The sequence below is a fragment of the Python bivittatus genome, unplaced genomic scaffold (assembly GCF_059951505.1).
Source record: "Python bivittatus isolate LINGU-HERP-01145 unplaced genomic scaffold, Pbiv_v1 ctg000080_np1212, whole genome shotgun sequence".
In the NCBI taxonomy this organism is placed as follows: domain Eukaryota; kingdom Metazoa; phylum Chordata; class Lepidosauria; order Squamata; family Pythonidae; genus Python; species Python bivittatus.
Genome location: NW_028277035.1, coordinates 61,180,793 through 61,198,592, shown reverse-complemented (window position 1 = coordinate 61,198,592; position 17,800 = coordinate 61,180,793). Strand labels below are relative to the sequence as shown.

The 17,800-nt window shown below is 40.5% G+C and overlaps 1 protein-coding gene across 1 annotated transcript in view; it reads right to left on the bottom strand.

The window, feature by feature from the left end:
- Nucleotides 1-17,800, bottom strand: part of CELSR3 (cadherin EGF LAG seven-pass G-type receptor 3) — a 105,137-nt gene that overhangs the window by 42,951 nt on the left and 44,386 nt on the right. Inside the window, exons 4-17 of the mRNA XM_088134239.1 lie at nt 17,344-17,459; nt 14,507-14,595; nt 12,846-13,003; nt 11,541-11,704; nt 10,794-10,919; nt 9,262-9,431; nt 8,669-8,854; nt 8,146-8,256; nt 7,470-7,638; nt 6,595-6,736; nt 4,290-4,410; nt 3,369-3,552; nt 1,614-1,715; nt 342-356 (exon numbers count right to left, since the gene is read on the bottom strand). Coding sequence (XP_087990365.1) covers nt 342-356; nt 1,614-1,715; nt 3,369-3,552; nt 4,290-4,410; nt 6,595-6,736; nt 7,470-7,638; nt 8,146-8,256; nt 8,669-8,854; nt 9,262-9,431; nt 10,794-10,919; nt 11,541-11,704; nt 12,846-13,003; nt 14,507-14,595; nt 17,344-17,459 — 1,853 coding nt within the window. The remainder of the gene's footprint in view (nt 1-341; nt 357-1,613; nt 1,716-3,368; nt 3,553-4,289; nt 4,411-6,594; nt 6,737-7,469; nt 7,639-8,145; nt 8,257-8,668; nt 8,855-9,261; nt 9,432-10,793; nt 10,920-11,540; nt 11,705-12,845; nt 13,004-14,506; nt 14,596-17,343; nt 17,460-17,800) is intronic.

The following is a 17,800-nucleotide window of genomic DNA, read 5'->3' as shown; positions in this document are numbered from 1 at the left end:
CCAAGTGCATCTGTCACCAAAATATGACATCCATCGGTTAGAGCTCCAGGCTCCTCCAGCCAATTAAATTTCTCCAAATCCATAAGAAGCATCAACGCAGTACAAACAAGGGATTTTCTGCAGATTAGGGTTATGTGACAAGGTAAAGAAGCTGAAGGTCAGGCAGGATTACAAGGGAACCAGAGTCAGGCAAGGCAATCAAAACAGAGCCAGCAGCCCGTGGAGCATCTGAGGGAAATGTGGGATCTGATGGTGCCTTAGGCAGGAGCAGGGAATGGAAAAGCCACACAGAGCAGCGCTTACAAAGCAGGAGGGAAAAGGGGGAGAGCCACAGGCCTTACCTGCACCCCGCAAACCTGCACGAAAGAAAAATGTAGAGAAAAGGGACAACATTAAAAGCTTTTAAGCAATATATTTAATGGAGAATGACCTTCCCTGGAATGGGTTTCTGTACTGTAGGAGATTCCAACTTCTGTGTAACATTCTGCAGTGTGAACCAACATGGGACTCCAGCTCCCAAATATCTCTTGATTCAAGCAAGCAGTGGCTTAGACGAGATGGCTGCCCTGCCTGCTCTGCTGGCAAACATTCTGAGGAGGGTGTGTGTTGGGGGCAGGTGGTGGTGAGGAAGGTGGTGGGACATCATGTTCTTGGGCCTAACAGGCCAAGTTACCCTAATGCAGTACCAGCACACCCAGATTTGGGAATGCCTATAGTGTGCAATTGCCCAATGAACTGCAGACCAGTCCCCCACATCATGGCTAAGAACAGAAGGAAGACAGTTAGTAAGGGATGAGCTTCCTGGAACAGGCCCAACCACAAGCCACAAATTAGCTCATGTGAAAATTTGGACCCATTCAGAGGTCAAGATGGCATCATGCTGCCAATAATAACAGCAGGAATATAAGAAAGCCTAGAGCCCTCCCACTGATAAGTCCCTTTACCACCACTCTTCCCTACTAATGGCAACCACAATTGGAGCTCTGGCTTTAATGGGGGCTTGGATGGCTATAGCCCTCCCACTCCCAGCTTCTCAGAAACATAGTTTTTTAGAAGCCTTGTTGTCCACAGTGTGCCAGGACCTGAGGGTTGTAGTAGCCCTTATTGCCTCCCTTCATAATGCTATCACCATCACCAGGTAAGGTAAGAGAAGAAGGCAGCTATGGTAGAAGAACATCTGCTATTGAGAGCTTATCTAACTATTAGTTAAGTTTAATCCCTGAAAGAGTTAGGGTAGGTTCATAATTAACAATATGGTACCATAGGCTATATCAATCAATCAATCAATCAATCAAATAAAGGAGAAGTTAATATTCTAGATGGACTAACTCTAAGCTGTTGCTGCCTCACTAATACAGTTCTTAGTTTCCTGCAGTTCATTGTGAAGGAAAACATCCTGGATTTTCCTTCACAAACTCCAAGTTCTTCAAACCTATATTGATAATATTAATTGCGAACAATCAGGCCAGTGCTGAAAGAAGAAGCTGGGTGGAAGGAAGAAAGACATGGAATGCCTTAGCGGAAAAGGAATGTGTAGTTCCTTGACACAGCTGAAATCCAATGGGATAGAGCTATTCTCTCCACAAACTTTATTACAACAGGAAAACACTTACCTAGTGAACCTTTTGGGCAAGGCAGTACAGCTGGCAGGCCAAACTTGGTTTGAGGCCACCATACCCCAGCTTTCAAAGACTTAGGACAAGCATCATAGAGCACTGTGGAATAAAACATGGAAAGCAATTAAGCTGGGACCATAGGATAGCATTCCATGAAAGGCCTCTTAGCAAGGCAGGGACAGGCAGACAGCTGGGGCAAGTCTCTTCAAAACCAGCTTACATTATATTGAAAAAAAAATGCAGAATGTGCTACATTTCAGTTGTCTTTAATAATGCATAATGATAAAGCAAGTTTTAGAACCTAGACTGTAAAAATACAGAGAACCCAGGTTTTCAGCCTGCACAGAGACCTTGTGATTAAATCCAACATATTTGGGAAAGTTATAGAATAAATTGAATAAGGATTAGGATGCAAAAAGCTGGGTCAATGGCTCTACTTTGGAATGATGCATAGGAAACTCTGATATAAATGCTTTATGCATATATTTCTTGCAGCTAGAACATGTATAGTAATTGAACAGAAAGATGAAAAAACCTCTAATGCAGACAAGTTTTTCCAAAATAAGACTGTTTGGGGAAATGGTCAAGCTACTATATTTTAAAAAAGAGATATATAACATGAAGTCTGAATTTTCTGTAGTTCAGCCTCAAACAGCAAATATACTGATTCAGTACATACATGTTCTGTATTATCTTTCCGAAAATACACAGCTAGAGTGGCCCTGTCTATTTTAGAAGAGCCAGTCTACTATCTGAAAGCATTCCCATTTTAGAAGTATGGAACCTGTAGCCTGTAAATGTTGCTGAACTCCATCTTCAACATCCCTTACCTTGACCATGCTGGCTGAGATTATTCAGAGTTGTAATTCAGCTCTGGTAGAGAGTGACCAGTTTCTAACCTTTGCCCCAGCTGAAGGGCTGGCCAGGGCACATTATTTTAAAGATGTCTTAAGAAAGGAGAGCAGCAGGTATCTTGAAGCCTTTCATCCACAGGTGGTACCTCCACAGCTGAGCAGGTACCTTATTACATTCTTTCCCATTAAGGTAAACTACAGTATGTTGTCTTTTGATGTCAGTTGTAGCAATTATGTCATATGTATGTCCATAAATGTGTATTTATTATTTATTATTTCAATTTTGAGGCTGCCTGATTCCACAGTAACTCTGGGCATCTTTCAATCCTCCTTGAAGATGTGTTTCTTCTTTTTGACAACAGGTAAATAGTCTCCCTATCTATTAATTATTGTGTCTGGTTTCCAGAGAAAGGAAAAACTAAAGATAATAACATCAGATAATTTAGGCTTAAAAGGGACTGGTTGATCTCTAAGGTCGCTTCCAACGTTTCATTCTATGATTTAACGTTTTAAAGATTTAAGCTGAACGATTGAAGCTGTTCTTGTGAAGAACCATTCTAAGAGACTTTGTGTGACTCTACTATTCATATGTGCCAGAGCCATTGGCTCATGAGAGGAAAGGAACCATATATTATTCCTTCTAGGGGCCTCTACTAACTGCTAGGTCCCAGTGCCTCTTTCCATTGATGTGTATTTCTATCCTTGAGGTCATGTTAGACAATCAGTTTCTTGTTCCAGAAAAAAGTCTAGCTATGAGGAAGGTGAAACTGCTGATTTGGTAAACTCTCCTGTTTGATAGGGAGAGAAGAGGTTCCCCACCCACCACCTCTGCTACAATATTTTCTGTCTCTCTGTCTGTCTGTCTGTCTGTCTGTCTTCATCTTCAGCACACACTCACCCCGGCAGCCACTGGGAGTCACCTCTGCGAAAGGATTATCACAACTGTTGCACTGTCGGCCGATCACACCTGGCCGACAGTGACACTGGCCCACTTCCTGATCACAGGACCGTGAGGAGGAGCCGACGGGATAGCAGTCACAAGGCAGGCAGGTGTCACTCCCTTTAGGGTGGTAATGGAATTCCTATTGGAAGAAGGGAGAGGGGCAGGGAAGGTGGTTAGAGAGCTGGGCCACAGGAGGAGGAGCAGTAGGAGAGAAGGACTGACAAGGCTGCAGGCAAGGGGAAAGGGCCAAAACAAGGAGCCTAGTGAAACAGCAGGAGAGATGGGGAGGCCTGGTGGGATAAAAAGAGGGCCATTATTAGGAAAGTAATGACAGCTGATCCAACCAGTAAGATTAGGAAGATTAAAAAAGCAACGCACATGGTTTCTTCTTCCATTACAGAAAAGTTGGTCCCTTTGGAGCTCCCAGTGCTTTCAGATATCTTCTGCTATGGCTCTTCCCCATCCATCACTATTTTGAAGCATCAAAATGAAAAGCAATTTCCCTAGAGATTGATTCCCTCAGGAACTCAACCAGTTTTCACCACTTTTCTGAGCCCTGCAACTTTGGACTGAGGACAAGGAGTAGTGTGCTGACATGGGCAGGAAGGCAGGCTGGGAGAAGAAGGAAGAAAGGAAAATGGATGAGAACCCAGTGAGCAGAGCCCATATGGGTTCCCAAAGGAGAGCAGAGAAGAAACTGGAAGTAGACATCAGGGAAAGAGGTAGACCCCAAAGCCAGGTATGAATGGAATGAGACTGCAGAGCCAAGAATGGAGGTGAAAGGCAGTATTGCAGATGACGGGCAAGTGAATTGTATGCTGTATCAGAATCTATGGATGGCAGAGAGTTCCAAAACAGGCATATCTCTCCCCTCACCTTACAATGACATTGCCCGTTGGTTTTATTACAGTCCGGATCAAATCCCTTGGCTGCATCGCAGTTGCAGGGCCCACATGTTGGATTCCCCCACCAGCCCTTGGGACACTGCTGATCCATCCTGCAGGGAAGAAAGTCAGGTGGATGGATATTTGCATCCAGGGCACTAATTCATTGTTGGTCTTATAGCAAATGGAAATACCATAGCATGATATGTTTGTAATTGGATATTTTACAAATTTCAGATTTTTAATTGTTGTGGGTATTGTACTTTGGCAAGTTTCTGCAATGCAAGGTTGTATGGAAAAATCATACCTTTTTGTGTTGCATTTTTCTGAGGGGAGGGAAGCAATCACAAAAAATGCTCTGTTTAGGCCAGGAGTTCTCACACATTGTGGTGCCATGATCATATAAAATGATAAATGTCTTTGTGTGACACCTCCAAACTCATGAATAAAACTAATGATTTCTTTGGGGCTAAGAGTGGACAAGAAATGAATATAGGTAGTCCTCATTTAGTGACCACAATTGGGACTGATAATTTGGTCATTAAGTGAAGCGGTTGCTAAGTGAAACTGTGACTGTGCTTATGATTTTACTTCAGCTATCCTTTGCAAAGGTTGTAAATGTAAAAGGACTGGTTGCAAAGTTACATTTTCATCACCATTGTAACAGTGAATGATCACTAAATGAGGCAGTTGCTAAATGAGGACTTCCTGTATGCTTTTCTAATAATAAATTTTATATATCAGATAAAACAAGGATAGAACCTCACACTTTTGTAAAATATTTTTTCATTGAAAATAAACAAAACAATAAAATTGCAAACCATACTTGAAGAGTGAGCTTGCTTAGCTTTTCATAATTCCTAAAAACTGGATTTTTGGATGCTCTTGTTTCTCATTTCCCATTCCACATTTATTTTGTACTGATATTTGCTGTTTATAGAAGCAACTGAAGAAAATCCTGATTTTATTGTGGGCTGCTCCAGGAAAATCGGGACTGACTTCTGAAAATGATCCAGCACTGCATGTGCAAGCACAAAAATATTTTCTACTCTTATTCACACTTGCCCATGACCCCTGTGGGGCTGCAACCTACAGTTTGAGAACCACTGCCTTAGGCAATTTTCAAAGTTTGCTTTGATATAGAACAAAAATATCTGTCCAATCCAGAATTATTAGTTTCCTCTCCATCTTTGTGATGTCATGATGAAACTAAATCCTACTGGCTCCATAGTGTCTAGTACTGATATGATTACTCCAATCAACTGAATAACTATTCTTGATTTTATTTTATTTTTTTGCAGTGATGCAGAAGCAACAGAACACTGGAGACATAACAGCAGTAAGCAACAATTCTTAGGGAAAATGCTTCAGTCTTGCTCAAAGCATTATTTTTGCTCCCAAAACAAAATGCAGACATTTGACAAAGCAGCAAATAACAGCAACCATGTACTCCTTGCTCTATGTCTCTGGGGCAAAGGAAATTGGGGAGATAGTCTATTCAGTGACTGGAAATGGCATGGATGGCAACTCCAAGGGATGGCTCCCAGAACACAAAATTCCTTTTTCAGATAACTGAGTATGAAATAGAGTAAAGACATGGGGTCATTGGTTTTCATTGTTCTTTATTTTTCATTAGTATTCCCAACCTTCTCCCTCATCCTTCTATTAAACTAAATAATCATCCAAGAAAGACAACTGTTCTCAAGCAATCACCTAATTTTGCTTGTGACAACTGGGCAAGAAGGTGATGAAGGATGATAAGATGCAGAGACAGGTTTGCCTGTTGCCTTCCTTGCAACCTGTCATTGTGCCTTTTGTTACCAATTATGCACATTGAAAATACTGGCTAGGTGGTACGCTATCAAATGCAGGGAAACTTTTTTTTTTAACCAAAGGTTTATAGAAGTTTAAAGTCTTCTTTTTACATGATAACTACTACCATCTTCCATTATGATTTCATAATATCTAATCTTTACTGCAGGACCTATTAAGCTGAACACAGGCCACTATGAATAGCTTGATGAATCTTCTGATTTTGCTACCTTCCTGAGACAGCTGCAATAAAGCTTTCTCCATGCAAATTTATCATGTCAAATGTTATCTAAGTCAGATGTTAGATGAGAAGCAAGAAGACACCCAGAGAGAAAATTTCATGATCAGAGTCTAATTTCACCATCATTCTTCTCCTAACTGCTAGTGACACAGAGTCCCCAGAGTAGAACATTCTATCTAAATAGGAGAATAGCATTTCTTAGATCCATAAGATGCTAAAATCCACAAACTGTCCTTGATCTCACCTGTGCTCACAATACTGCCCAAAGTGATTTTCTCCGCACTCACAGATATAGCCATGGGGAGCACTGAGCTTTCGCTTACACACTGACTTGTTCTTGCAGGGGTTCAGCTGACAGGCATCAACACAGCTTCCGCCATAATATCCTGGAATGAAATGTAGACAATCACCTCACAACATTAATTCCTCACAACCCCATGATAAAAGGTTTTTAAAGTGGGGCAACATGAACAAAGCCTAACGTTTATTAACGTGGGTCATAATGATGCATTGTGAAGTCTGCATGAATCCTCTTTCCCTTTCCCTTTTCCAGCCTCATATTAAACTCTTGTGACAAAGCCAAAGGCACAATAGGAATATTATCCAAACCTGTTTAATTTGCATATTTTGGCTTATTTGATCACTGAACTGGAAATTCATTCTTACTTCAGAATGGCTAAGCAACATGTGAAAGTCTTGGGGAAATGGAATTTTTGGGAGATGACCGAAGAAGGGACATGATTTCACCAAGATGCTTCCCTAATGTTCCCTCCCCAACCCCCCATCCTTGATTCTCTGTAATTCTGGTAGATTTTTGTCAAAACTTAACACCTTGAAACTATGTCCAAATTTAGAAGAAAATACCATTATGGAACAAGCTCTTTCTGTCTGCTCTTTTGGGTAGGGATGGGTGGCCTTCATCTGGGCACAGGGAGAATCTTAGGGAACAGCAATAAAAAGAAAGGCAACATGCTGGATACAAAAAATACGGGATACAGAATATACAAAAAAAGGCACAGTGAAATGAAACAGAATGGAACAAGAAAAAAAAGCGGGGGGTGGGTGGGTAATAAAGACCACAACAAGATCTGCAAGGTGGGTTACTTATCCATCTCCTACCTGGCTTGCATACACAAGAGTAGCTTTGCCACTGGTCCTGACATATACTGTTGGCAGGACAAGGGTTGGATTCACAAGGGTTGGGCACAGGACATCCTGCCTCCACGTTCAAAGTGCTGCTGGGCTTGGGCAATGCATTTCCCATGGCTGTGTCACCTAGGTGAATTCCCTGAAACCCAAATGAAAAAGGGAAAATAAAGCTCAGGTTTGCAGTGAAGGGTTTGGGTTTTAATGGAAAGAGCTTCAGAGCTTTGGGTTATTTAGGCTGGTGTAGCCTACCAAGGACACTTTCTACTGACTCTTAGCTCTCCACTGTAATGGATGATTTAGTCAACATCTCCAGTAGGGGCAACTGGGTTGAAAAACTACCCAGTAACCTTTGCAAAATGTTCTCAGGGTTTTCTGATTATTCAGAGATCTTAGTTATCCTGAAGCAGAAAAGTCTACCTAGACTGACTATCAATGTAAAAAAAAAAAAAAATAGAAAGAAAGAAAGGAAAAGAAGAAGAAGAAAAGAAGAAGAAAAGAAAAAGATAAGAAAAAGAATCTATGACTTAATTGCTACCTTTGGCTTTTGAAGGGGTTTTAATATCCCTTAGGTGAATGCTGCTCATCTCTGAATTAGAAGATACAAAAGTGGAGAATCTTTGACATTTGGATGTTTGCTGGAACTCACCTGGATGCAGCCTTCCAAACCATGATGCACTTTACCAGACTCTAGGATTCCCCCAACATGGAGATGTTTCACCTTCAGGCCTTGAAGCTCATTGCCAATGACTACGGTGTCCTTTGGAAAAGAAATACAACTAATGGGAATGTCAGATGCCCACCATTGTTTATATCTCTTACCTGGGCCTGTGAGTTAACCTTTCAGTTCCCTATCATCCATACTCTGTGAAACTATGGTAATAAACTTTCCTCAAATGCCACAAAGAAAATTATGGACCAAAAGGAGAACATCAGCATTGGTCCCATATAGACAGGAAAGAGAGTTAGTTGTTGAAGTGTGGGTCTTGAATCTGTCAAAAACACCGTTGGAGGGAGGAAAATACAGGACTAAAGGGAAGAACGCCAGCCCCAATGTAGATAGTTTTTTTCCCAATGTGCCCTTCCATCAGCCATTTTTGTGCTGATAGTTTTTTTTCCCAATGTGCCCTTCCATCACCCATTTTTGCCCTTCCATCAGCGTCAAAGCTTACCTGGTAGAATCCAAAATCCAGACTGAGGGTGATAATGTAACGTGCCTCATGGCCACTTCGAACATTTTGCAGCTGAAACTGGAGGTCATGCCATATTCCATCGTTCAACTGCATTTGATCCAGAAGGATCTTGGTAGTGCGTCCAGTCCCCCTATTCACCATGAAGGAGAGCAGGCCGGAGTCCAGCTAAAGATATGGTATAGTCAGCACAGAGCAAATTCTGTTCTATGAGTAAGGCTAGGACTGTTCAGGCTAGCCATCCTTTCACATAATTCTTCACAGAGGCTCTACACATAAAAACAGATGCTGAGTTATGAAGGGCCTATCTTCTTGGTAAGAATAATGCTTTCTGTTTTGAGATTAAATAGGACAGTGCCATTAAATAGGATATTGCAAACAGTGTGGAAATCTGTAGGGTCCCAGTATTCTCTTACTCAAGAGAACTATTGCTGCTACGCTTGTTCCTAATCTCACACATCCCAAGAGCTCAGTTTCTTTTAAAAACAGGTATGATTGCCTTTAAGAACATCTGATGCAAGGTTTTATAGCAGCACAGATCCAGAGCAGCTACATTATAGGTCATGGGATAGTACCTGACAGAGTATGGTGGCGTACTGGCCAGCATTTGCCTGCAGTAACACTCCATTTGCCTGGCGTGTCCGGAATGCTAGGCCCATATACCAAGGTGTGGAGATCTTAACTTCATTCCTGAAGTCCCAGAAAAGGATGCTGTTGCCATGGAAATGGTGAGGATGATGCATGGCTATAGAAAAAGAGGATAGAAGATGCTGGAATTCAGTGAAGCAGAAAGAAGCTCAAGGTGGGGGAAGCTTGAAAGCCCTACTTTACTTTTACTGCTAGAATCTCTTTACCTTCACTTCAGAGACATTTATACCATTAGGGAAAGGTTCCTGCATGGAATCTAGAGAGAGGGGTTGGAAATTTGATCTTGCTTAAAAAGCCCAGACGCCTGCAGCAGGAGCTGAGGGGTATGGAGTACAGATGCCCAAGGTTTTGTTCAGTCTGCATTTTAAAACAACCACAACAGATTGGCACATTTCCGATTAACATGCAAGCAGATTGGAACACTGTTAACCCCTCGGATTTCACACCTTTGCATTTTGCGGTGGGGTTCTTAGCTCAAAATACATACCAAATTGCATATAAAATGCATATTTTAAGATGAAATATGTTCAGAAATCTTGAGAGAAAAAATTCAGACTATGTGTTTTGTGCGAAAATACTTTTTAAAAAATGTGTTTAAATACTATTTTTTCAAATGGCAAATTAATGTAGAAAAATGATAAAACCATATAACTGCTTAGAATTATAGATAGGATAGGCAGAATATGAATGTTTTTAATAAATAAAAAGAATAGATGTATGAAACAGGTAAAAAAATAAACTGTCCACTGCTTATAGAAAGGCAAAGCAATAGGGAATATATTTGAAAACAAATACAAAAAACTTCCAGAACTTCAGACCACACAGTTTCAAATGACTGAGAATTGTATTTTGATTCTGTATTTTGTACTTGCTTATAAATACCTAAGGAAACTACTATGTGCCTATCTGGCCTGTAGAAAACATAAGTAGGTTGAACTGTGCTTTCTTCCAGCTGCAAAATGAAATCCCGTATGAGTGTCTAACGTTATAGCAGGATGCCAAAGGCCAATTTTAAACCTTCCTTGATGGGGTGAGGTGATGGGAAGGTAGAACTATTTTCCATCCAAAGTTTCTACTAGGAGTCCAAAGAATAGGGCCCAGATAGAGTAGGAATTCCAATGTTCACAAAATTAGCTGGGATTTCAATAGATTAGGGTTTCTATATAGATTGTCTCTATTGGAGAAACATCTAGCGATTTATAGAAGAAGACTAGCTGTGATCATGAAATACCCCTTGGAACTTCAGAAAATATCCAACAAAGCCATTTAATTTGTGTTTCCTTCTGGCCCATTCCAAGAATACTACTAGTTATCTTTCTCTGAACACTCAGCTGTTGGTAGCCCTGCCACTTCCTTCCTTTCCTGGGGCCATATCTTCTGGTTTATATTCCCATAGCCGTCCAGACCAACCTTCTCCTATGCACACTTGTTCATTCAGCCTGCTCCATATTATACTCACCATGCCTGCAGTCCTTGCCTCCAAAACCTACAGGGCACTCACAGATAAAGGAAGACCAGCCCACGATACAGGTGCCACTGTTCTTGCAAGGATTTGAATCACAGAAGGAGTGCTTGGCATGACAACCTGAGGAGATGGCAGATGAACAGCATAGGTGGAGACAAAGGACCAAACAGTTAACATGGAATAATTTCTCTTTCAGCCTTCATTCTGACTTTTCTAGACTATGAAAATGTGCTCTGGAATCTTCAGCTTGATGATAAGCAGAAATATCTCCTGTTATCAAGAGATCCCTGGTGTGAAATATTACCTTTCTTTCCAGTAGGAAGGTTCTAGATATAGTTATACGTAGGGTAGATCTACTGCGAACAAACAGCAAAGACCCCCTGAGGATTGAGTTTGCAATACATTCCTGACTTGGCATATGAGGTTTGTGATTCCCAAGACATTCTTGATAGAGAAACAACAATGGAGAAGTTACAATTCACACTGGAGGTCTGGATAAGATACAGAATCTTTTGCCATTTGGTCAACTTTTCTTGTTTCAGGAACCTTAATGAAAGTGAGTCAGCTGACACTGCTGTGGCCTAAGATGATGACTTGGGAAGCCACAGTTACTGTTTCTTTATTCCCAGAATTATTAATCCAGCAATAGCAATAAGGTTTTTGTGATACTGCAGTGGAAAAAGGAAAAGACATGGAAGAGGAAGGATCACATAACAATAATGTTTAAACAGTTGGCCTTACCTGTGGAGGTCCCATTGTTTGCAATATAGGAAGCCATGTCAATGTGTTTACTATCAATGTACAAGTCTCTCATACAGCCCACAAACTCTCTGTGCTCCACTGGAAAATTTTCAGGCAGATTGGGGACCCCTCCAAGCAGCAAAGGCCCTGTAAGGTCCAGCGATCTGGAGGGAAAAAAACCCCTGAGAGTGGTATTCATGACAGCTGCTTTACATTGGAGTTGAGTGCTACAAAGACTTCATAAATCTGTTTCTGCAGTGTTACACTTCAGTCCAAAATGGGAACAATGTGGTCAATCAGCAGGGTTTTTTTTTTTTGCTAATGCTTAATGAAAGACAAACTCCCCATGGCCAGAAACTGATGTAAAGTCATAAGAACAGCCTTCTGTTGAGTACTGAGTATTGAAACAAAATTGAGTATTTTGTTTCTCACAGCAGCCAGCCAGCTGCTGCTGGAGTGCTTGGAAACTGGAGATAGACACATACTCCTCTTCTGCCATTAATAATTGTTGAGAGTTGGGCGGCATAAAAATTTAACAAATATATAAACCTCTTCCAACCAGCATTTGGGGCATGCTAACTCTGACCTAGTGACAATGTTGAAATCCTCAGGATAGATAGCCCTTGACAGACCTCTTCTCTAATTCCCTTGTCAAATCACCCAAGTTAGTGGCTATCATAACATCTTGTGGTAACGAATTCCACAGGTTAATTAAGCAGTGTGTGAAGAAGAACAGTCTTCTGTCGATTCTAAATCTCCTTCCAATCAACTTCACTGGATATCCCCTAGCCTTAGTCTTTTGAGAGAGAAAGAGTTGCTAATATTTTACTCAATACTGGTAAATTGGTAATACTAGGTCAAAGTATTATTAGACTGTTCTGTGTAAAATAACTGTTTCTCAACCAGCTTAAGTGTTCAAGCCCAAGCAAGCCCAATGCATTGTCAAGCAGGGAGTTTCAAGAATAGCATATTTTTTTCCCTTGGCAGGTATGGAAAAGGAGTACAAGGCAGGGCCACCAAAACCGCAGCTGTAGTTTCAGTTTAGTTAGGCAAAAGGCTGAAATAACTGCTTGCAGAGAGCAGGTGTTATATGAATAATGCTGAAAATGTGGCTCATCCTGCAGAGGTTACAACCCATTGTAAACCATATGATTAAACCTGGAGCTTCCTCTTTCCCTTTTCCAATGCTCACTTGAGCATGAACTGGAGTGAAGCTGTGAAAGAAAGACATAAAGGGAAAAAAGGACAGGACAGGAAAATGGACTCAGCCCCTTTCTGGTTTAGCTGAAAATACAAAAGACTCACTTTTTGGAACTGGACTGTACCCCCTCTGCTGCACAGGAGTAGTTCCCAATTTCATTGCCAAACTGTAGGGCCATAGATGTATCACATTTGTCCACCGTTAGAATGGCCACTTTGTCTGTGGAAGGTCCTTGCACTGAACCCAGGGAGTTTATTTTGGGCTGAAATGATAAAGCATGGCCTGAATAGGTGTTCCCTTAATACAAACCTTACATTGCCTTCATCTGTGTCAAGGTACATTCCACTAATACTGTTCTAATTCAGAATTCAACTAGATTACGTCTTTCCACTTAAAAATAAATTAATTAATAAATAACCCCGCACTTGGAGAACTAGCATACAAGCACACACCAGTGTTTCCTGACATACTTATTTTCCACAGGAAGAGAATGTTGCCATATTTGTTTAAGCATTCAATAGAAGTTCAGTGTGGTGCCAAATTTACAAAACAGAAGAAAGCTTTACACATGGTTGCCATTCTCATGGGAATGAAAAGCTTCTCTCTCTCTCTCTCTCTCTCTCACTTTAATATACAAAAAAGGAAAGAAAACCCCACAAGATACAGAAAACAGAAACAATAAAAACATACAAGAACTCGTTCAGCTAATTTTAAAATAAATCATTAAACCTCGACCACACAAAATATTACTAATCGGTATTTCCATGTCATTGGTAAAGAATCCCCTTGTAAAATGAAAAAAAGAAAAAAGAAAAAAAATCACACGTATCTGTGAATTTGGGGTTGTACTATTTTTCCAACACTGAATGTACCTTCTTTGTGATTCCCCTGTCCCTGCTTGTAACTCTATAATTCTTCACATACCTATACGTTTTTAGTGTATAATTCAAAAGTGCATTCACGTCTTTAAACTCTGTTGATCGTTGGAATACCATACTAACAAACTTATGAATATCACCAAAACAGGGCAACATGAAGACAAGCCCATATCATATATGAGATCATTTAATGCTGTGAGATCACTCTGATGCACTTTCTCTCACTCCCAGCCTTGTGGCCCAATTGCATGGAGTGAAGCCATGGAAATATAGTGTCCAGTGACAGCAAAACCTGGAGTAAGTGCACATAGCACTGATGGGGGAGAATTTGACAGAGCGCTGCGGTTTTCTTGGTAGCATTGTGCCATTTGTAATTTGTACATTTATGGACTATTTACTGTACTTATCTCACTTACATCTTGCTGCCTTCTGTGGAAAGCACAGTGCCAAAATGGCTTCCAAACAGTTATCCATGCTAGCACTGACCCAGACCAATCTGACTTATTTTTATCAATGTTCCTGCACTGTATACCTCAGGCTATGCTTGAGAAGGCAACCCTTATTGACCTGGCTTGGGTTCACACATCTGCTAAGTCATAACCAGGTTGATCTCATTTTATCTTTGTGTGTTGTGTGTACCCAGTCATTTTGATTTGTATCCCAAAGTTGAGGGCTTCTCATTATGTGTCAGCTAGGCCCCAATGGTTTGTCTGACAAAACCTAGTTTGGTACAATGTTGAAGCCTAGTCACCTCACCTTCTTCGGGAGAAAGGAATCTGGGAAGTGGCTTGGGGAAGAAAAGGACTGAGCACATGGAAGACAACTTGTGATCCAAACACAACCAGGGTAAGAGAAGACCACCACGACAGAAAAATGTTTGTGCCTACCTTGTTGTAATAGTGAAGTTGCACCGTGTGCCATTGACCGTCACTAACCCCTCCTGGTACAGATGGAGAAACAACAGTGCTTGATTCCCCTGCAAGGCAGAGGGATATTAGGTTCACTCAGGCAGGTAGACTGGGATGACATTTGTGTGTTCTTCTTTCCCCATCCCATGGGGTACAGCCAGGATCAGAACTGCAATGCGCTAGGGAGTTTAAAAAGTAACCCTCTTCCCTGTGTAGTGCAATCCTGACCCTGAAGAAGATCCCAAGGAATTATTTTAAAAGTAAAGAAGGCCCTAAACCCATGAAATGAGTTCTTGTATAGGGTCCCTTCATTTGGCTTTTCGATTAATCCAAGCGAGCTACATTAGCATTTGGCAGGAACATCATCCATCAAAACTGGGGAATATATAAATATTCATATGTCATCACCGCACTGGTGGAAGCCAGCATTATATGAATGCTGTGTACACACACACGCAAATAGGCAAGGAAAAAAAGAGGTTGCTTTGATTCATGCTATGATACTCCTTTAGTGTTTTCTGCAAAACTAAAATATTGTGAAAGAAAGCATACTGATTTTATACTTAGTATCAATATTTATGGGCATTACTCCATCTGGATTCATTAGAAAAACTAGCAGAAACGCCTGCCATATCACTGTTGGCTATATCATCCCTGTTCATCAAATTGTTCCCTTTACAGTACAAAATAGAGGAGAACCACCTGGTGTCCTACTTTCCATCTCTATTCAGCTACTGTTGTATATATAAATGGGTTATGTCTGGAATAACCAAGGGCCACTCTCTTTGGGACTGTCTGTGCTAATTCCCCCAGTACCGTTTCCAAAGGTTCTGGAAAATTTTGTGCCCTTTGATAGAGATACAGAGATAATGTAAATTCTTGCCTGTTGTTCATGTCTCTCTCTTTTGCAGTTAACTGTTTTTGAAGTTTGCTGATGTTGAATAAATAAACATCAAACTATATTTTTTGCTAGCTGAGGTGCGTGTTCTGATCAGGATGCAGAGATTGACTGGGAGTGCACTGGGTGCAAACTCAAACTGGAAATTACCCACAGTAATTTCCCAACTATCTCTGATCTTCAAAGAGTAGCTTTCCCTATTGAAGGACTTGTGGAAAAGAAAACATGATGGCTTTTGATAGCCAAAGCATATTTGGGCCAAGTAACTACTTCAGAACTGATAATGTATATTTACAGAAAAGGGGCAGATTTGATAGATTTGATGATGAGTTTTTATCATTTTTAATTCTACCTTTATTTAACCTGTTTTGAAGGCAAAAGACCATCAATCTTAAAATTTCCATCAATCTTAAAATTTCCATCAATCTTAAAATTTCCTTATTTTTATGTTTTATTATAGATTAAGTAGGCTAACAGACCCATATGCATACATTCATAAGCCAAACTGTAGATGCCCACTTTTTACCCATTCTTCTTATTTCAACAGGTGAAGACACAACAAATCTGAATTTTTCTGCAGCTAAGTAATAAGATTGCAGTCTGCCTTATTAACATTTTTAACTCCCTGGAAGTGAAAGCCATTTTCTGCAGTACAGTAACTATATTTAGGAAGTTTCCTTTTTGAACCTTGTCTTTAACCTTTAAACCCTTAAATATTTTTACAGAACCTTGTGAATAAAGGATGTGGTTGGGAGTATTGCTATGTCGCATGACAGGAAAGCTTTTAAACCACAGCTTAAAATAGAACATGGCTTCCAGCTTTATCATTCATTCTGACAGCACTTGAATCTTTGTAACCTGTAGACCTGATATGATCTGTAGACACTTATGTATATAAGCAAGTGAATTCAAAGCTGCATGCACAGATATATTATCTCATCATCTTCCATTTCCCCCCTTATCAACCCATTCAGACATACTGTATACCTTTATGCTTATATAAATATAGCCTTAAATTTTTCATCTCAGAATCAGTCACATGACCCAAACTAAAGTACAAACTGGCATTTTTGCACAGATCAGCCACTCAAATTTAATGGCTGCGAACACAGCATCTGGTGCAGAAATCAGCCTGCAGACTAATCCTCTCTAACCCTTGCAATTGATTAAAGCAAACATTATTCACACATAGATTAGTAACATCTGCCAAGTACAAATTTGCATACACAAGTTTTCTGCAAGTTGAATTATGGACCACATTAGAAGCTGCAGGCTGAATCCTTCCCTGTGTCCTACACGTCTCTGATGAGATTTTCTGAACCTGGTGTTAGGTTTAAGCCCTTTCACAGATAGGCACTCACTAACCATGAAAGTTTCGAATCCACCAAAGGTCCCCCGCTTTCATCCTTGCCTCTCCTTCTTTTCCAATATTCCAGTAAAGCACACAAAATAAATACATATTTTACTGAACTGAATCAACTGAAGGCTCACCAGCCTCTGACGCTTCAAAATTAGAACACCGACGATTCATTATCCTCACCAAATGGCTCTGTCAAGCAATCAGGAATGTTGGAGAGTGTCTAGTGCAGAATGCAGCATTTTGCTTTTCATGTTTGTCTGGCTACCAATATCTAAGTCTTCCTATGCTTGGAAATGTGGCTACCACTTTGTAATAAAGGACTATTCTAATTGACAAAGGATTCATCCCAAGGGTCCCAAGCATCCTCATTTGCTGCACTAGAAGGCCTTTCAGATAATTCATCAGCAGCTATTAATTTTGGAAAAAAGTGCACCTTCTATAAGTTACTTAACATAAGAAGTCTATTTCATGGACAGTTAGTGCCATTCTTTCTATATTACAATGGCAGCCCCTTGAGGATGTCAGTGGCAATACCATAGACCCATCTGCCACACCCACCTGTAGAGTACTTCAGCTGGACCTGCCCATCAACAATCTCTACAGCCAGGAAGTCATGCTTCTCATTTAGACGTCCATTGTAAATTAGGAGACCACCGCGCTCTAAGGTGGCAAATCTAGTGATGAAATATTAAAAGAATAAGAATTTTCACACATACTTAAACAGGCTAGGCAAATTTCCACAAAGTTAGGACTGTAGATGAATTATAAACCTTCTGAATTTTTCAGCAATTTTTTCTGGTACTCAGTCACCTGGTGTAATTGCCAGTGGGTATTATGACCGCAGAAAGAATTAGATTACTATCAAATCATCAATAAAGAGTAGACCTATAATCTTTTTTTTTTCCAGAGCTGACAAGACAGACCCCAACTTTCTGCAGATGATCACTGTACCACATTTCTAGTAAACCTGCACTTGTTGAATTTCTACGTGGTTTACATTTGAGCATTTCTTCAG